General features: G+C 48.0%; 1 protein-coding gene across 1 annotated transcript in view; it reads right to left on the minus strand.

Moving 5' to 3' along the window:
* Positions 1–6,865: 6,865 nt before the first annotated feature.
* The window catches only part of PSD2 (pleckstrin and Sec7 domain containing 2), a 47,374-nt gene continuing 33,521 nt past the window's right edge, over positions 6,866–20,718 (minus strand). The window contains exons 10-15 of the mRNA XM_074155452.1: positions 20,010–20,200; positions 18,759–18,829; positions 10,997–11,154; positions 9,329–9,473; positions 8,128–8,271; positions 6,866–7,072 (exon numbers count right to left, since the gene is read on the minus strand). Coding sequence (XP_074011553.1) covers positions 6,866–7,072; positions 8,128–8,271; positions 9,329–9,473; positions 10,997–11,154; positions 18,759–18,829; positions 20,010–20,200 — 916 coding nt within the window. The remainder of the gene's footprint in view (positions 7,073–8,127; positions 8,272–9,328; positions 9,474–10,996; positions 11,155–18,758; positions 18,830–20,009; positions 20,201–20,718) is intronic.

Consider the following 20,718-nt stretch of genomic DNA (forward strand, 5'->3'; position numbering starts at 1 on the left):
GTAATGTCTTGATTTACAGCTTCCAAGAAAAAAAAAGTAAAAAATAAAAAAAAAAAAAAGAAGAAAAGAAAACAAACAATAAAGTTAAAAAAAAAAAGTGGGCCAATTTTTGACTACTTAAAAATAGAAAACAAAACTATCATGGTGCCTTTTGCTGTATGCTAGTGCTGGGATTCATGCCGAGGATTCTGTTTCAGTAGCATTTTTAGATCATAGATTTTTGTTTGGGAGACAACCGTCACAAGGGCGCTCTTCCATTGGAAGAAAACAGCCTCACCACTTTGCCCTGTACCCCACCGTTAATGATCTTATTCTTTGACGTATCATTTAAACACACATCAAGGACATGAGTGGGAGCATTTCCATTGTCATGTCTACTGGGGATCTGTCTTGCCCTGTGAAATACCTGTATTTTCACTTAAATCTGGAGAAAAAGAAACCCAACAGCACCATACTGAAATGCAGAAATCATGTTTCTTTTGCCACACAGATAGGGAAGAGAAAAAGAAATTGCACAGCAGCAGCAGCAGCAGCCCTTACAATATAGCTCTCAACTTCTGGCCATTTCACCCCTGGATCTGAAGCTGGGTTGGCACAGATTTGTGGTCTGACGAGGCAGACAGCGTGTGAAGGTGGTGAGGTAGTACCCCATCACATAGGGTTGAATCCAGTTCACTGAAGGCAGCCCCGGCAGGCAGAGGGCACTGCCCGCTGGTCCCCGTGGGGCGGTCCCCACCCAGCTGCTGTGCCCTGTAGCTGCATTGCCGTACCGGTGCTGTGCTGGCCGCGACATCCCCTTCACCAAGCAGTGTTGGCCGTGGTGCCCCGTGCCATGGTGCCGTAGAGCTGCTGGGGCTGTGGTGTCCTGCGTGCTGTGCTCGGCCACGGTTCAGGCGGTGCTGGGAGGACACCTGGAGGGCAGCCCCACGGCGCAACATGGCCACGGCTTGCCCTGGACGTTGTGCCAGAGAGCTGCCGGCCATGCTGCCCCAGGGTTTGGAAGGAGCCTGAGAACTTTTGGCCCCGCTTGTCACCCCTGCATTGACCAGGAAAGGCCCTGCGTGGGGCAGCCCAGTGAACGGATTCTTCTGTACTGCCGTACCACATATTGTAAAGGCCGTTGTTACCGTCACATCTTGCCATCGATGATGGACGTCGCGTTTCCGAACTTGGAGCAGCTCTGGCCATCGGCTCTGTGGCGCAAAAAGACAGTCCTGTGTGTCCAGGCGGCAGAGCATCCCCATGGAAGTGCCCCTCTCTCCTCAGTTCTCTGCAGCAAACCTGTTTACATTGTAGCCTGACTTTTTTCTTTTTATATTTTTACTTCTGCATGTCCTTTGCATTTCAGATACTATAGATTGGATGCATGGTGAAGCTGTGACTGAGAAGATAATACAACAATTGACAGTGTATTTCATTTAACTTTTAGCAATAAAGTAACTAAACCCTCTATTCCTCACCCATGATGGGGTCAGATAGAAAACTGCTAATTTGTGATAAGATGATTGTCAAAGTTTGCTCTGGATTGTCTGAATGTCAGAACTCTCGACTGTTTAACACTTGAACATTTTTTATATTATAAATAAAATAAGAAATAACAGCTGTGGGCTGCATTAATCTCAGGCAATTTGGGGGCAAATGGGGAGCTGTGACAGGCTGTGACCCCCCACAGACTAGTTGAGGTTGGAAGAGACTTCTGGAGGTCATCTGGTCCAACTCCCCTGCTCAGCCAGCTCACCCAGAGCCAGTTGCCCAGGGTTGTGCCCAGTCAGGTTTTGAATATCTCCAGGAATGGCGACACCAAAACTTCTTTGGGCAACCTCTTCCAGTGCTTGGTCATCCTCAAAGCAAAAAAGTGTCTTCTTGTATTCAGACTGAATTTCCTATTTTTAAATTTATGCCCATTGCCTCTTGTCCTGTCACTGGACATGGCTGAGAAGAGTCCGACTCCCTCTTCTTCATTCCCTCCCATCAGGTATTTATATACAAGGATAAGATCCCCCTGAGCCTTCTCTTCTCCAGGCTGAACAGTCCCAGCTCTCTCAAGCCTCTCCTCGTATGAGTGATGCTCTGGTTCCATAAACATCTTTATGTCCCTAGAGATCCAGAGGTGCGTGTTTTTCTATCTGTTATGGACATTTGATGTTCACTGCAGGGTTCAGGAGTAGAGGCTTACTGAGGTGAGTGGATGCTACCCACACTTCTCCTGAGGGGATGCCATTCCTTCTCCACCTGCAGTCCAGGAGATCCTCCTCCACCACCTGTGGAAGCTTTCTCTTGTGCCAAGAAAGACCAAGATGCATGGCACATGCTTCACATGCTGGCACTGATTTCAGTGATGTTTGCAGTAGAGTGAAGATGTGCTGGGTCCAATTCTCCAAGATGTGCTGTGCTGTCATGCAATGTCTGCCCACCCACAAAATGGGTCCCTTCTTCAGCTCTTCTATGGCAAGTCTGTGTAGGGTAATCACTGAGACGATGGCGAATTCACAGTAAGCACAGTTCCTGAGGTTGCACCCATAGCTTAGTCCAACTGGGACCCCACTGCCTTGTTCCTCCTCAGTGAGATGAAACAGGTGCCCAAAAGTCCCAGCTGAACTCACCTAGCAGAAGAGCTATCTGCTATACATAGATCTGACTCAACCCCACAGGAATACACAGAGCCATGAGAGAAGTCCCCGGTCCTCACAATGATGCCTATGATGAAGGCCAGGCTGAGCACGCCCACAGCCTGGGCTTCTTCTGCTCCAATACACTCAAGTTGCCCATTGCCTTGGAGCTGACCTGACTGGCAACCCCTAACATCTGTCACACATCCTGTGGGGACTCCAGCTAGACCAGAGAGCTCAGCGCTTCCCCCTGAATAAAGACATCTCAACAATGATTTCCCAAAAGGTGAAAGGCTAAAGGATCCTGCCCTCCTGCCATGGGGTCCATGTGACCCAACAGCAATGTGCAAAGGAGGTCTTAGATGTCTAGGACTGGGGATAAAGGAGGTAGGGTCAAGGTCTGATTTGACCCTGTTACTTTTGCCATATAACGTTTGGACGCACCATGTCCCACTTCTGGGCACCCCAAAGACTTCCTGGATGAAAGCAGCAGTACCATGCAGGTCTACACCCTCCCATTACTCTTGGGACAGGCTGTGACTTGCATTGCCTTTGGTCCCCCAACTTGTTTCCTCCAGAAGCGCTTGGAGTGTGTTGAGATGGACAGGAATGGGCAGAGAGCATCTTCTCCCCTGGAAGGTACTCCCTTGGAATGTCACCAAGGGTGAGGATCCCTGGGGAAACCAGCCACAGAAAAGAGAGATGAGGGGCCTTTGGATTCCCAAAGAAACCCCATCTCCCTGTCTGGTTCTACTCAGCATCTGTGACCTGGTGAGCTCTGTTCATGGAGAAGTCCAACTGGGGCTGGCAGAGCAGCATCTGCATTACAAGAAGGCTGCAGCTCTTGGGTCACCTGCTGCCACGCTCTGGGCTGGGGTGCAGAGTGACAGTGTGAATGAACCTCGGGGTGTGCTCAGTGCAGTTGATCCACACCAGACATCACCGTCACGATCCACTCTCTGGGGCCCTCGGAAAGGCGGTGTGGGTCTGTGCATCTGCCCCGCACAGGGGGACGTTTTTACTGCTCTGTGTTTTGCAGGGATCTGTGATGCTCTGCATCTGCTAAGATGCCGCTAGCTCTGAGCCATGGCAGCCTCATGATTTCTGTGGTGATTTCTTGTTCAACATGTCCTTTGATTCCCATAACTGTGTTCTATATTTAGAGGCAGTTACAGTACTTCAATTTTCTTTCCAATTGCCTCTGAAGGAAGTCTGTATCTCTCTTCTTTTTTCCTTGGCTTGTTTATTTTTAGACCCCATTTCCAGTCATGTGTATTCCTAGAGTTTGGCCATAAATATTTTACAGCAATTTTCGCAGGTGGAGGGAGCCACCGAAGCCTCCTGCCAGCTCTGCTCTGCGTGTATGATGCCTTTGCTGCCCTTCCCAGAGGGGAAGGAATAGCTCTGTTGACACAGGTGGGATGATGCAAGCAGGAGAGGAGCACTGGTTCCTGGCTTTGGGATTGCAAAGCCTCACCTCTAGAAAAGCCCCTCTAACATGAGTTTAATGCCAGGTTGTGTCCAGGAGAAGGGTCCTGGAAGTGAACCAGCACTGTCAGGGAATGCTGTCTGAAACCTGGAGCAGCTGTGCTGCCTGCTGGAGGGCCCGACAGAGGCTGGGCTGAGCCAGAAAGGGCATTTGGGTACCTCCAGGAGGAGAAAAAGGTACGGCTGCTCTTCTGTCTTAGTGGTATGTGGCTGAGTCCTTCACCTCCAGGGAGGGAAAGGGAGAAAAAAATCCATTTTCTTCCTGCTCACAAGCTGAGGCTGCGGGTTGGTCAAACAAGGCATTTTTGGGTGGTCTCAATGCTCTCTTATATGTAAGATGCTCACCACATCTGCAATGCACCCAGATCATCACTTGTGTGTCAGGGCAAACTGCTGATATCATTAAGTGCAAATTTAACCCTCTTAGCTGTCTTGCCAAGGGCTGTTTAAAGCCAGTTGCTACCCCTTTGTGGTGAGTCTCATGGCTCTGAGACCCTTTCCTGGTGCCCAGAGGAGACTTTGCAAGATCCTACTTTTCTCTGCAATTTACTCCTGACCGAGGACTGGCACCTTCAACATGGAGGACTGAGCTGCTCTTGGGCTTCCTCAAACACACTGGAGATACCGCTGCCTGCTGGAGAGGGTGGTCAGAAAGGACAAGCTGAGGTACAAAATATTACTTGGGATTTTGGAGAGCAAGAGTTGGGGCCTGACTTTCCCTCAGGCTTCCACTGTGAGTCTGGGCACCACATGCTCCATGTGAGTAGCAAAATCTTGGATCCCTTCAGTGCAAGGGATGTATGTACAATACCTAACACAGCAAAGCAAATGATGCCTTGGAGAAACAGCTGCGATGCTCAATGGAGCCATGGGCTCCTCTGGGAACAGTTCCCAGAACATCTCTAACCGCCAATGCAGATGTTGGTATCTTTCGCCTCCCATAAACCTCTAGGCTGCATGTGGACAGGTAGAACTGGAAGCACCAGACAGAAGGAAGAGTTACCTGAATGTGTTCCCAAAGCAACCCATGTCCATACCTGCTTCACAGGTGAGCCATCCATCCAAAGCACAGGCAGGCCACTGCTTTCAGCATGCGTGGAAAGGCATTGCAATTTTCTGGTGCTATCTGTCCATAGGAATGTGGCTTTCATGATGCAGGCGCTGGTGGAGATCTGTTGCAGCCCAGACATCTAGTGCCATGAAGTCTGGGACCAACGCAGCACATGGTGGAACTGAACTTCAGACCAATTCTCTTTACCAACAGATTCAGCTTTATTGTTACTCTTTTTTACATGATTCATTAGCCCATCATTTCAAATAAACTATCAAACTGTACAAAGAAACAGAGATAAAAGAAGAGGTGACAGAGTTGGGCAGAGGTTTTTAGTGTCATGAACCATCATGGAAAACAGTAGTCCATAGGCTCTTGAATGTTAAAAGTCCAAATAAATCTTATTTTGTTTGTTTAAAAAATGCTGCAAAATATAAACAATAAATGACTGTAATTATCAGCTACAAGATCCTTCAAAACTGGAGCTTGATTACTGTGAATGCACCTAGAGGAAAGAAAAGCAATCTGAAATAAAGGACCAAACCAAACAGTGAAATAAATAAATAAAGTGTGGGAGGACAGCCGTGGCATTGAAATGCAGAGGAATCTCTTCTAGTACAACAGTAAATCATTGGACCACAGACAGCAGAAAGGAACAGAAACACAATTCCCCACTTAAAAGAGTATAGCATGTGCATTGCAAAATGGAGGAAGTACAACAATGATGGGCGGGTGGAATCTCTCCTGCACAGAAAGGTTCAGCTGGATCTGAAGCATGGCTCCAACTGTGCCTCAAAACCAAAGTGGCAGACACCATGGGTGCTAAATAAGCAGCCACTTGGCCAGTTTGTCTGAACAAGCAGGAAAAGGAGAGTGATGTTTCACAGCAAAGCCAGATGGTATTTCCATTTGAGTAAAAAAAGGGGGGGGGGGGGGCAAAAAAAAAGATACATAGGCTACTGCATTTTTTAAAACATCTTGGTGGGCTGGTCAGACCCTCCATGGTCCCTAGTGTCTTCCCCAGGCAGCTTGCCTTCACTTGCACACTGAGGTTAAAAACCCACATTAAGGTTTCCTTATATATATATATTTATTTATATATTTATATGTGTATATATATATATAAAAAGGATAAGGTGACAGAGGGCATTTCAAGCCTCTCTTGCCGTGGGCAGATGATGTTCCCATATGCCATGCTGAAGATGCCTCTCCCTCGGTCAGTGACTAGCTCATGATAGCCCATCCTATCGCGACGTGCTGAATGGTGCTCCTCTCCGGGGAGGGACGTGCTCCCTGCTGCTCTGTGCCGTCTCTGGGAGCGCTGGTGGTGCCACAGACCCTGCTGGGAGCTGTGGACATGAACCTGTGGGGACTCCAGGGAGAGAAGGAGGAGAAGAGAGAGGGCTGGTGGAGAAAAGAGCAACCTGGCCCTTGGAGAACCAGCACATACCTTTGTTGTGCAGGCTGTGGTAGGAGGGAAAGAAAAGCCACTGGTGCTGTTGGGGATGGGAGATGGTGTGTCTATGATGCTGAAATGCCAGAGCATTGCCAGAGAGTGTCAACTAAAGCTTCTTTGATTTCTTCCACTAGAGCAATCACCATGTGATACACATCTATGGTTTTGCTCCTGTAATTTCCTAGGTAAAATTGTGCTCATTGGTTTAGTCCAGGAGCGTAAAGCATTGCTGGTTCATCCCCCCTGTGCACATGTTCCTTGTTAAGTGTTCTGCTCTAAAATGTCCTTTTCTGCCTTACAGCTAATGGACATGTGCCCTTGGCTCAAGGATGGGCTTGAATGTGTCTTCCGCAAAGCAATGTCGTCAGCTTCCACCTTGAAGAAACTGGTTTCAATTCTCTCCAGGTCATCTGTCCCAACTTTTATCTTCATGCACAGCAGGTTGATGTATGTCTCGTAGCGACTCTTCTGCAGGGAAAGAGGGAACAGAGAGCCTGGGAATATAGTTGGGCCATGGCATGTGTGGAAAGCAGAGGCAATAGAATCTGCTACTGCAGGAAAACCCAACATATATTGTCAGGAACCCACTAATCATACCCCAAACCTACTGTTTAACAATAGCACAATCCCTGGTCTATGCAAAGCCTGCAAAGACTGATCAACCTATTGTTGAAAGGGCTGAGGAGAAAGAGGAGGGTTGTACAAGACTCTCCAGTTGCTTTTATGGGTTTTGACTGCCAGTGGTTTCATAAGATGGACACTGGAGGCAAAACCAGACCAACAGATCTGCTCTGGAGTCAGGCTTGGCATTACAACCCTGGTATGCAGGAGGGGGATATTTCCATCCTTGGAAATTTCTGAGACTCGGCCACAAAATGACATGCTCAGCCCGGGAAATGCTGGGAATAATCCTGCCGGAAGCAGGACTAGGGGCCTCCAGCAGTCCCTTACCACTGACACCTATGTGGCAGGAATCACACCTTCTGCTAAGCTCCCACTGGAACAAAATATCTCATTTCTCCCACAATTAAATCCTTCTTAGACTTTGCAGAGAGATTAAACATAGCTACTTGCATCTTCAAAAAGTCTGTAATCAGCTGTAACACTGGTTTCGGCTTTATTTACAGAAATAGTTGCAGCAAATCCAGATTTATTCTCCCCTTAGCTTTTCATTAATGTTGCTGAAAAAGACAGATGCACACCAAGAACTGAACCACTTTCTTACTTGGGACCTGAGCAAATGTCAAGTTTCAGCACAGTAAAGGAAGATTTTATTTCTCTCATCAGTTTTTCCCTCCTCTTGTTAGAAATCACAGAGGGGAGGAAATGTCTGTTATTTCTTTTTTTAACATCAGTGCAAAACAGGCTTGCTGCTGCCCCAAGACACCCATCCAGCTTGTGAACCCTCATCCTTCTCTCTCCTTTCATGCTCTCACAGGCTCACAGCATCCACTCCAGAGTTCTTAGTTCTCCTCAATCAGCCATAGTATCATTTATCATGGAATAGATGTAAGTTCCTTTACCTCAAATATTAGGTAATGTTCTTTGAGTCTGTATTCCTCAGCCTCTTTTGACTTGAGGTTCTTCTCTACAGGATGTAATTTATGCTCTGCTAATTCGTCTGCAATCTGCTTCATTTTACTTTCATGAGACCTCAGCTGTTCCTCCTGCCGAGAGAAGCATGTCAGGTATTAAAACATAGGAGTGCAACACCCAAGTGCACTGCCTGCCTGTTAATGTGGGATCTGTCTCTGCAAGGACGTAAGCTTAGCTACTGTGCTGGAGCCAAAGGTGTGCAGTACATTTTCAAATTCATCTGATAAGGAGCAGCTGAAACACAGGTATTTGAGTAAGATCAAAACTCATGTATTGCAAATGCCAAGAGTGGATGTCTTTGGCACCTGGGCTTCTTTAGCATCATAAATATGAAATGCTCTGCATCCTTCAACAGCCAGGCAGAACCAGCGGTGTCCCAAGAGTGGCTCATCCTGCTCTTTTTTGAGATAAAAGTATCCTCCCCATCTGGGCTCTGAGAAAAGTGACATCTGGCCACATCTGGTTCAGCAGATAGGAGCTGTGTCTCTGCCCTGACATTTCAGGCTGTCCTCCCCTTTGCTGGGGGCCAGTGGCAGCGTGGCCCTACCTTTTGGAGGTGTTAAGTCATGTCGGGTTTTCCCTGGACTGTGCTAACCAAAGCTACTCTTTGGATGGCAGCTGCCCATTGCTCTTGGTGGACTGAGCCTTAGGCAGCCATGCTCTGGTGCCCCCTTGCTTCCAGAAAAACCTTCCCCACTGAGTGGGACTCAGACTCCACCTTCATCTGTGGCTTTTCAGCTTGAGAAACAACATGGTCCCACCTCTGAGTGCCATGTTATAAAATAAAGTGGGGCTGTTGCCAGCTGTTGAGCTCAGTAGCACCAGCTGTTTCAACTGAAGCAACAGAAAGGTGCTGGGATGTGATGGGCAAAGAGCAATAAACAAGCCAGAATCAACAGCCATTCAGGCAGGAGTGTATGCATGGGGTTGCTTTATAGCCACTGCAGAGGAAGCATTGGCCAGACACCAGGATTTGCCACTGTCTGTCCAAGCCACCCACTCCACTGCCCTGAGCGTGTCTGTCAGGCAGGAGCTGGGGGAGCTGTAGACGGGCTCAGCCTGAGCTGCATGCGGAAGGGCTGGCTGAGTGCTGGCCACCCCTCCATTGCTCCTTCTCTCATGCGTTACCTGGCACAGCTTGGTCATGGATGAAGGCAGGAGTGGGCGGCAGAATTTCTTCATGGAGCAGATTGCAGCTGGGAAGGCCGGGGCAGAGAAAATGGCAGCAACAAGGTTGATTCGCAGGATCCAGGAAAGCATTTCTTCCTTACTTCTGTTATAGACAAGGGGAAAAGAGAGGGGGTGTCTGTAAATGCTCCTGACCCAGGAACAGCCAGCTCAGAACTGCCCTGGAGCCAGCTGCTCTCGGGGGGGGCATCGATGGCCTTGCTTTGAAGCCATTTCTGTGCCACCCTGGGTTGTGAACAGAGGAAAACTCTGGCTAATTGGCTCCTCTACAGTGCCCTAATGATTTCAGGGCTGTTGTCTGCCTCTTGAAAGTCCTGCCTTCCTCATAAGTTCTGATTGCATTCCCTGAAGAGCTGGAGAGAGGCAGAATGGTGGCAAGGCCCAAGGATATCCTGCTCTTTGGAGAGTGGGAGCCACGCAACAGAGGTCCCATGGAGCAGGGTGGACCTCTCAGTTGTGTCATCCATGGGACACTGCCCAGGGTCCATCATCAGATCTGTTCAGGCACTGCTACCCGAGCCTTCAAATGGGTTTTTACTGCACAAATTCAGATGTCAAACTTCAGCTTGACGTTAGTACCCCAGCCCAATTTACAATGTCACCTATCTCAGCAGGAGACAAGAAAAACATCAGACAAAAGAGGACTTAATCACACTTTACAGTTATTAGCAGGGCAACTTTCCTCTGCAATAGACTAAGAAAGAGAGAAGATAAGCCTGGCTGGGGAGATTTCTTTAATGAGCTTTAGAAAGTTTCCCCATCAAAAGCTGGCAAGAGGAACTATCAGCTCTTTAGTTCAGTGCACCACATAGATTTTCTCCCTTCCACAGACTGACAATAGAAGTTAGTAAGGGGAGCCCTGTACTCAGCCCTTTACATCCCAGCCCACCCTGCTCAGCCCACCTTGGTGACAGATGAGAAAGGACCTCCAGGACTGGCACACAGCTACAAAGAGTGACAGGTAGAAACCGTGACCACATGACCAAGTCCTTTGCACAGCCCTACAGACCTCACCCTCAGCTCTCCTGCTCAGCATCTTCATAGAATCATAGAATGGTTAGAGTTGGAAGGGACCTTAAAGATCGACTTCCAACCCTCCTGCCATGGGCAGGGACACCTCCACTAGAGCAGGTTGCTCAAAGCCCCATCCAGCCTGGCCTTAAACACTTCCAGGGATGGGGCAGCCACAACTTCCCTGGGCAACCTGTTCCAGTGCTTCACCACCCTCACAGTAAAGAATTTCTTCCTAATATCTAATCTAAATCTCCTCTCTTCCAATTTAAAACCATTACCCCTTGTCCTGTCACTACACTTCCTGACAAAGAGTCCCTCTCCGGCTCTCCTGTAGGCTCCCTTCAGATATTGGTAGGCTGTTATGAGGTCTCCCCGGAACCTTCTCTTCTCCAGGCTGAACAACCCCAGCTCTCTCAGCCTGTCTTCATAGGTGAGGTGCTCCATCCCTCTGATCATCTTTGTGGCCCTAATCTTCCTCCCCCCCAGGTTTGTCCCCTAATGTATGTGTTGATATCTGGCTGGGTCTGAGGGAGTCTGGCGATGGCTGGAGGTCAGGTTTCCTGTCCATGCTCTGCAGGAAGAGCTGGTACTTACGGGGCCTGGAAGAGGAAGACTCTCCAGTCAGCTGTCTTCAGCTTGAGCACGTTGGACTTCTTGCTGTAATCAGAGGCTTTTGTGGCTAAGGCGTGGTGCACACGGATGGCGTTTTTCAAATCCACTTCAGAGAGGTCTTTGTCAGGTTTATATTCATCCTGTGAAGAGGAACGTTAATTGGATAATGACAACACTAACATCTGTGGGCTACTTTAATGAACCTGCCTTTCTCCCTCTGCTATTATCACAGAGTGCCAAGATCAGGAAAAGCACTGCTTTGTACAGTAAATGCTAGGAGCTGATAATAATAATAATAATAATTAACATCTGGCAACTTCTTCCATCATGTTCACTGGGAAGATGTGAAGAAAGAGATGAAAGTTTTAAACATAATTATCAATAGTTATCTCTAATAGGGCACATGCCTGAGGCTTTGGGGGAAGGCACAAGACGGCCAGGTTTCTTCAGAGCTTCACCCATAGTGCAGAGCTCAAGGCAGAATGCAACTCCTGGTCGTCGACAGGTATCAGCGAGCACCTGCCCTGGTGCTGCAGCTTTGCATGGCAGAGGAGCTGGGCTCAGGTTTTGCACTGTCTTGGGCAGCCCGGGAACAGTAGCATTCCTGCAGCCAGAGCACCTCTGTGCAGGTGTGGGGCTTGCTGGGCAGTTGCCAGACTGAGCATGGCCCACTTGAACCATGCTCGGTCTCTCTTTAGTACGTGTGCCCCTTTGGCGTGGTCTCTCATGTCATTCATTAGACTGGCACTTGCAAATTGCAGCAGCATTCCCTGTATTCCTGCTTTACTTGCTCCACTGAGGAGCAATTTCACAGAAGTAGGGAATGTAGCAGTAACTATGTATGTGTATATATAAACAGATAGAAAACACTGAACATGGGATTCTGAAAGGATGATCTCGGCACAGCACTTTTTAGGCAAAAAAGGAGTTCAATCAACCCTGTGTTTACCTTTTGCTTTCCCAGTCACTGGGCCCCTGGCCACTTAAAGTGACGCCTTCCCTCCCTCTCTGTGCCCTTGCCAGCTCAACAGCTGGTCCAGTTGGGTGGTGGGATGGAAGGATGTACAGATGGATGGATGCATGCATGCATGGATAGATGGATGTAAGAAAACCTGACCCTGGCTAAAACAAACCACCACCCCACCACCCTCAGCGATGTTAGAGGCCGTGTCAGGACAGGGTATCCCTGGAGGGGCCTGACTTGCCCTGCTGATTACAGTGCATACCTACAGGACTAATTGGCTCTTATGTTTTGCTTTACTTGACTATCTTTGGCTGTCAGCAGAGGGGCAGCTCTGTCTGATGGTGGTGATCTATGTGTCCCAGCCCCTCCTTAGGTTTCAAGCTAGAGCTTGGTCTGTTCTGCAGATTTGCAAAAAGATGTTTTTTTTCCTCTGTCCTGGTGGTACAAATCCAGCTATTCAGGGAAAAGTCACGCTACAGTCTCCTGGTTGCTAACCCTGGTCAGTAAGGAAGTTCTCTGGTGTAGGGTGACAAAGGTCTCCCCTCTGTTGCTCTTCAGAGCACCAGGGAATGGCATTCCCCAGCCCATGGATGTGGCTCACCCAGACCTTGCTCCTAATGAAAAATAAGCTTCTGAACCCTTTCCTTCCCTCCTTTTTAGAAGGAATCATCCCATCTGGGAGAGTGGCTGCCACACCGTGTTCACCAGCATGTGATACTTGGCCTTGTGCAAAGAAATGCCCAGAGCCCAGGAATGTCTGGCAGGGGGTCCTGGCTCACGCAACTGCCTTGTTAAAGGTCAACCCCAAAGAAAAGCCCTGGCTTTCCAGCAAAGGAAGAGGTGGGTGCTGCAGGCACCCTGCATTCAGGGCAACATTCAGATGGGCTGCACTGCAGGGCAGTATAGACAACCTTTCCACAGCGGGGATTTCAGTAGCCAGAGGAATGGGTCATTAGCCTTTGAACAAAGAAAAACAAATGCTTTGCCTTATGAGGATCTAATACGTTACCCCACTTGGAAAGAAATAGTTGTTTGAGGAAGACAATGCTGCTCAGGCCTCATATATTGTAGAGAGACTTTCAATTCTTTCAGTCTTTCCAAGGCTGAAGCTCTTTGGCTCTGTATAAATCAGACTCTGATGCCCATGATCTGTTATTTCAAGATAAGCTTTCTGAAAACACAGCGCAAATAGCTAGGCTTAATGGCATGTGACAAGAAGAAACTGCCAGGGCTGCAAACTGGTTTGACTAATGCAGATCTTCACCTCGAATGGTATCATCATGTATTGCCTCTACTGATTTCAGGCTCACAGGCATCAATGTAGATGTAAGGAAAAGCCAAATCTTCTTCTTTTTCTAACACTAGGCTCAGTAAATCAACATAAGGTTGAATCAAGCAGGTTGTCTCTACCTTCTGCCTCCCTGCTGGTGGAAACAGGCTGTGTTTGTAGGAGTGCCTAGTTCTGGAGGCTCACTTCTGCATGGGCCAGCCCTGCCAGGAAGCTCACCTTAATGCCTGAGCTGCAGTAGTCACGATGATATGTAATGGCTGCTGATGCTGGGAGACCTCTGCGTGCTCTAAAACAGGCACCCTCTGCAAACCACTCCTGGCTGTATGATGCCATGCACGCACAGCTGGAGTCATCACAGTGACTTACACCGTAGTGTGGGCTACACCATGTAGCCTTCCCCTGGAGAGTAATCCCACTGCCTTTCAGCAAAGCATGTCAGCTCTGCTCCAAAGCCTTCAGCAGTTTCTCTACATTTTGCTCACTCCCTTTCTGAGCTTTGATGTAAGTTTAAGTGTGCATAAACTGCTACTGAGGAAGAGTCGTGTCCAAAAACATAATAGTAACACAGACGCTTTCAGTGAAGGGAGTCTGGTTTAAATCTCAAAGAAACTTATTTATATTAAAACATAAGCAGTATCATATTTGGAGCAACTTCAGGTAATATTTTGTTCATGCTATAGTACCGCTAATCTCACTCTCACCTTTTTCATGGTGAACGGGAGAAAATCTATAGGCAAGGTAGGCTGCGCCACACCATCCCAGTTACCCTTAGCCTCCAGCCGTCGAATGGTGCCATGTTTATTTTTCCCTTGCTTCTCCAGGTATAGGATGGTGGGGGTCAGCAATTTTCAGGGTCTGTTTTGGGGATATCTTCTGCAGGAATTGAGCCCAGGTATGGATGCTTTGTTTCAGAATCCTTCTAAATTAATTTCACTCACTTTCAGATTTTAATGTTGGTGTAAACAGACGTGTGCCTCTCCTGCCTGCAGAATCACAGAATCACAGAATGATATGGGGTTGGAAGGGACCTCTGGAGATCATCTTGTCCAACCCCCCTGCCAAAGCAGGTCCTCCTAGAGCAGGTTGCACAGGAACGTGTCCAGGTGGGTTCTGAATGTCTCCAGAGAAGAAGACTCCACCACCTCCCTGGGCAGCCTCTTCCAGGGCTCTGCCACCCTCAAAGTAAAGAAGTTCCTCCTCATGTTTAGGTGGAACTTCCTATGTTCAAGTTTGTGCCCATCTCCTCTTGTCCTATCCCTGTGCACCACTGAAAAAAGACTGGCTCCATCCTCTTGACATCCTCCCTTTAAGTATTTATATGCATTGATCAGATCCCCCCTCAGTCTTCTCTTCTCCAGACTAAAAGGACCCGAGTCCCTCAGCCTCTCCTCCTAAGAGAGATGCTCCAGGCCCCTCATCATCTTTGCAGCCCTCTGCTGTACCCTCTCCAGCAGTTCCCTGTCCTTCTTGAACTGGGGAGCCCAGAACTGGACACAGTACTCCAGATGGGGCCTCACCAGGGCAGAGTAGAGGGGGAGAATGACCTCCCTTGACCTCCTGGTCACACTCTTCCTGATGCACCCCAGGATGCCATTGGCCTTCTTGGACACAAGGGCACATTGTCAGCTCATGGTCATCTTATTGTCCACCAGGACTCCTAGGTCTTTCTCTTCAGAGCTGTTCTCCAGCAGGTCAGCCCCCAACCTGTATTGGTGCATGGGTTTATTTCTCCCCAGGTGTAGCACCCCACACTTGCCTTTATTGAAGTTCATCGAGTTCCTCTCTGCCCAACTCTCCAGCATGTCCAGGTCTCGCTGTATGGCAGCACACCCTTCCGGTGTGTCAACTGCACAAAGACTCTGCTTAAATGTGCATGACCAGCCCCTTGCCTGGGCTTAGTTTCTGCCATGGCAGTGCTCCATGGTGCTTTTGGTTCACTCTTCTGATGCCAGCTCTCCCCTGCTGCCCAGCCCTGTGAGCAGGTGGTAGGAGATCCGCAATATGAGCTCCCCAGCTCAAAGCTTTTTTTGTCAAGAAGAGGCATGTATCTCTTGTGCTTGCCTTTGTAGGGCACCTGGATGGGGTGAGAGAGCCCACTGTATTGGTCCTGCTGTCCTCTCCTCTGGACTCAGCACCAGCCCTGAGCAGTGATGTGAATATAGACATGGAGCTACAGAGATTTCTCATACTCAAGCTTGTGAGTGGGTTTTCCTCTTTTTCCTTTTCTTCAGCTCACATCTCCCAGCCTAAACAAACCATTTCATGAGGAAAACTAACCTCTGAGACGTTTTCAGTCTGTTCCTGAACTTGGCACTCCAAGTAGCACTACCATGGCAAGGGCCTGCCTGCATGGGACAGCATCCGTGGCTCGGGGCTGTGCTCCCTCATGGTTGGGAGCTGCAAGGGCAGACCCTGCGGGAAGACCTGGACCCTTTCCAGTACTTCAATATAAAAGCACATCATGCCTTATAGGTCTCCATCATTCCTCTCAACACCACTCTACGTATAGTGATTAAGGATTTTTATCCCCATTTCACAGAGGTTAAGTAAATTGCCGAAGGCCACCAAGTGAGTCAGTGCCCAGTACAGATTAGAGCGCAGGAGAGGTGCACCCTGCTCCCAAGGCTGCATTTCTTCCTCAAGACTGTGCTGCATCCCTTTAGGGGATCAAGCAATTGCTTCAGCAGACTATGCTAGAACATGCTAATTCTGCAATTAACACTGGCAAGTCAATGACGTGACATCTCTACATCAGCAGGATTATGGCTGCTGCCTGAATTTCTTCTAACAGACTTCTACCTGTCCACCCACCTACCCACTCTTCTGCCTATCTTCACCTCTCTCTGTATCTGGCTATTCCTCCTTTCTATACATCTGTCTCCCCAGACTCTCCTCACTCCTTCCCTCTCTCTCTCACTCTTATTTCCACTCAACTTGCTTCCTAAAACCATATTGATTAGAGTTTCCTATTAAAGCCTAGATCCCCGGGTTGGTCTGTGTGAAAAACTGGAACAGGCTGAACCCATGCTCCATGGCATCAGGTGGGTCTGGAAGCAGGTACTTTCTCCTCTTCCTTACATCAGAAAATCATTTCCCAGTGATTTGTGCGCAAGCCAGGTTCTGCCTTATGTTTATCTGCAGGCGTCTTCCGCTGAGAGCTCGGCGGGCTGGCACATCATTTCTTTCCTGTATTGTGCAACTTTCTTGTTCTGCAAACCAGCCCATTGGCAAGAAATTGCACTAAGAATTAACAGGGCAGGTGGATGTTTATCCACTCTCTGTTGTGGTGCGGGGAATGTTTGGAAGTTGCAGGGCAAGGACTTTGTGGTCTCTTCCTTCTGTCCTGTCTCTGCAAGCCTGATAGACACTGTCTACAGCCAAGCCCAGCCCAAGGAATCCTCTGAAGTGTACCATATACAGTCTGGTAGCAGCACATGACTAAGAAACCCCTCTTTGCCCAAATCCTTTGCTCAAACATTCCTCAGGTTAATTTTTGTTGTTCCAAATGCTACTTCCTTGGGGCATCCTTGGCAATTCCAGTCCCTCCTGCTAATTACACATCAGTCATGGCTGTTATTTATCAGACACTTTCATAATCTAGCAAAATCTTAGGCATTTCGCTTCTTCAGTCCTTAACCATAAAGAAAGCCCTCAGTCTCTGAACCATTTGCTCCTGAGGGTCCTGTAGATAAGAACATTGGTCTTCTAATTGCCACATCAATCTCATCCTCACTCTCTTTTTAAATTCTAACCACCCAGTACTAACATAACAAACTATATACTACTATAAACTACTATAACAGTCTGGGTGGTTACTGCTGCTAGCCTTGTACAGCGAAGAAAACTCAACCCTTCTGCTCCATCAGGGGCAATGACATCCAGTGTTGGCTTCATGGCTCCTAGTGCTAAGCAGTCAAGACAATCTTCAGCAAACTGGATTTTGGTCCAGCATGGGAAGAGAATTCTGTCCTGAAAGTGTATTTCATTCCAAATATATATCCCCTCAACAGACTCTTCCCAAGAGACATGCCCTAGAAGTTCTTGGTGAAAATTTCATTTAGATCTAAATGATTCCTGTGATTTTGAAGAAATTGCCTATTTTTTTTTTTTTATGTAGAAAAACTGTCATAAAATTAAATGGTAATGGTAGCTCTGTATGAGTTAAATCCTCATGCATCACCTATGGTCAGCATGAGGACATCTTTGGTGGACTTCGTGTGGAGACTTATAATGAGACAAGAGACTGAGATGTAAGAAGAGTGCCACTGACTTGAAGAATGCCACACTTAGAGGGCTGGAGAAGATCCGGGCTATCCTGTATGCTGCAGCTTCCCTCAGCTGCAGGAGAGAGTGGCAAGGCTGTAAAAATACCACTTGCCTAAGAGCAACCCATACTGTAAATTACAATCAGCTGCTGCCAGATTTCTGTTGGCTTTATGACATGTGCCATAGGATTTGGCAAAATACGAGAATCATTGGGGTGTGCTACGAGCTCTGAGTCATAATTCCGTGCTGCCCTGAGGATCTTTCTGCCTTTCTTATATAATCCAATGTTTGTTTACTCTCATTGCTTTGGAGATAATACTGCAACACATAGGAACATCTACCCACAGGGAGTGCTGTTCCAGCAAGCTGAGTTCAATGGGTTACTGCACAGCATGTGCTACTAAGGTAGTTCACACCTAGTTCAGTGGGTTATGCTGCTCTGCTGCATGATGAACAGACATCTGGCATCCCTGGCTGGCTCACACTGACATTCAAGTGAGCCCCTATCCAGACTCCTCAAATTTTCCCACAGAAAAGACTATCCATGGAAATCCTCCTAGCACCCAGGTGTCTTGAAAGACAGAGAGCTGAATGCTATAGAATGCAGGGAAGCTCTTCCATGAGGACCTAGGATTTATCCTTGTGTTGACTAGAGGTGACTACAGCACAAATAGAAGTGAAGAGAGGCAGAAAGTGTCACTTGGCAACCCATGGAAGGACCCAGCTCAGCAAGGTCCTGAAAGAGAAGAGAAACTTTAAGGAGGGCCCATACCAGACTCAGTGAAGCTGCTCGTAAGCAGATCTATGCCAGCAAATAAAACAATAGGCAGGATAAGACTGGTCTGATGCTAAGCCTCTTCAGCATCCTATTGCGTGTGTCACCAACATCCTGTTTCACCTATTCTGTATCATTTGTTCATTCATCCTCCCCAACAGATCCTACTTGCTGGGACACTTCTGCAGGAATCTTGCCTCAATGTTCCCTCTTTCATCCTGCTTCCTCTTTTGAGGCTGTAAATAGTGCCCTTAGCACGAACACCACCACCAAAGATGATGGCATCCTCCAGTTCTGTATACTGGAGCTCTGGAGGAGCTCTGTAGATGTCCATGTATGCATCATGACACGGTTTAACTTCTACTTGCATCCATGAGTCTCCTGCGTAGGACAGCATGACTACTTTGGATAGCATGAAACAACCAATGGGACAGTCCAGCATGGTTACCTTTTGTAAATAAAGGACGGTTCCTTTAAGCACAGCATAAAATTTCTTCCAACCTCTTCTTCCTCTGGGAGCTAAAAAGGGAAGAACATTTAATTATACATGTCTACTTCTGCCAGTGCTGTTTTACCTTCACATTTCTGGTGAAACCAACCCTTCTCCTGACCCACCACAGTCATGCACTGATGCTCAGACCTCATACACCTCCACTCTATTGCTTATGAGTGGCTTGTCTACAGGGACACGTGTTTGAGAGACATGGGTTGGGAAATGCAGTGTCCCAGCAGGAACACAAGCAGGTCAAAAACAGAGATGAGCTGGTATAGGGGTACCAGTGGACATGTGCAGGAAGTCTCTGCTTCTCCAAATCCAGGTGCATGTTACTTAGACTAAATGCTTGAGAAGCAGAGACATTCCCTGAGCTCTTCTGCTTCAGATAAGTTAGGCAGACATATATCCTGGACAAGGTAGCTTCTATTCCACCGAGGAAGGAGCATTATGACCATCTTGATGGACTTGGGGACAGAGAGCTTGCTGGAAGCTGGAGAGGGGCGGGAGGTGAGGGGAGCCATCTACTTCACCATAAAACAGCTGATCCTCCAGGCTTGGGCTATTATGAAAGTGCTGGAAGGAAGGGAGACCTTTGGTGGTAACCTCTACTCAAGACTTTTAATTGGCTGCAGTGACTGGGCCAGTCATATCAATTAGCAAAAGGGGTTATCCAAGGTTTCGTTAATCTCTGCTCATTAACAGTTCCCATATATATTTTCCTTTACCTTTTCTGTAATCCTGCATGCTGACAGCAAAGCTATGAGGCATCCTGTTGCCCAGCCATCACACAGCACCTGCTTCCAGCACATGGACAGGAACCAAGTGTTGAAGACCAGACTGTCTCGACAGTCAGGGCTGGGGTGAACAACTGCTGTGGAACCAGCCTCACCCCATTGCTCAGAGTGTGGGATTCAGGTTTATGCCCATGAACAGAATGGAAGACCAGATCTGTGTGGGACAGAAACTGCTAGGTTCCTTGGCAGTAAGAAGGGAAGACTGAGGCCTCCTGAAAACTTTCATGTCTACAAATGTCTCAAAACACACTCCTTTCCCTGTTCCCTAGCATTCATGGATCTGGGGATCTCTCTTGTGTTCCCTGGGACATGGTGAGGAAATGCCTTCATCAGGAAAGGAAGGGAGAAGGCTAGGGCAAGGCTCTGGTACTGCCTGGGGCCCATCTCTTCCCGTCCCGTTAACACGTACTTCTCTTCCCATCCATGTCTGCATGGGTTTTACGTGTGAGGACACCGTGCTTGTAGGTGACTGCATTCAGCGCCTGGGGGATGTCCAGGAAGGGGTTGCTGCTGTCAACAATCCTTGTCACTTTCTTCGCACTGGCTCCAAATTTGTCATCTACCAGCTCCGAGAGTGATTTCCTCAACTCGTCCTCATCACTTGGAAACAAAGTCAGAGAAGAGATTGAGTGGAGGACATGTGGGCTGGGCCACAGTATGCCCTATCTGCTTTGGTTTCAAAGAGAGTTATTTATTACAAGACTAGTCAGAGAAAGAAAATGAAAGGAGACGCAGGGACTGTAACATGCAGTGTGCTAATGGTGGTGATTTGGCATATCTGGGAGGAGCGTGGATGGCAAGTAACTGTCCCAGTGGTCCCACTGTGAGGTTACTCAAAACAGGTAAGAGAATGGGTGTTTATCTGAACACCAGGAAACTGCTGACACACCATTGCTGACGACTACAAGCATTTCACAGGGAGAGTCTCCAATTCTGTGCCCTAAAACCAGAGCTTAAGGAGGTCTTTTGCTGAAGACCAGATATCACTGGGGTTTCTCAAGGTCTGAGAGGTAGCCTCTGGGGCCTCCTAGATACTGAAGGAGCTTGAGGAATGTCCTTTGCATCTCAGAGGAACAAAAGCTCTACAGACATTAGGGAGATGGGCCACTTGATCAAAA

Source organism: Numenius arquata, chromosome 11, assembly GCF_964106895.1.
Source record: "Numenius arquata chromosome 11, bNumArq3.hap1.1, whole genome shotgun sequence".
NCBI classification, from domain to species: domain Eukaryota; kingdom Metazoa; phylum Chordata; class Aves; order Charadriiformes; family Scolopacidae; genus Numenius; species Numenius arquata.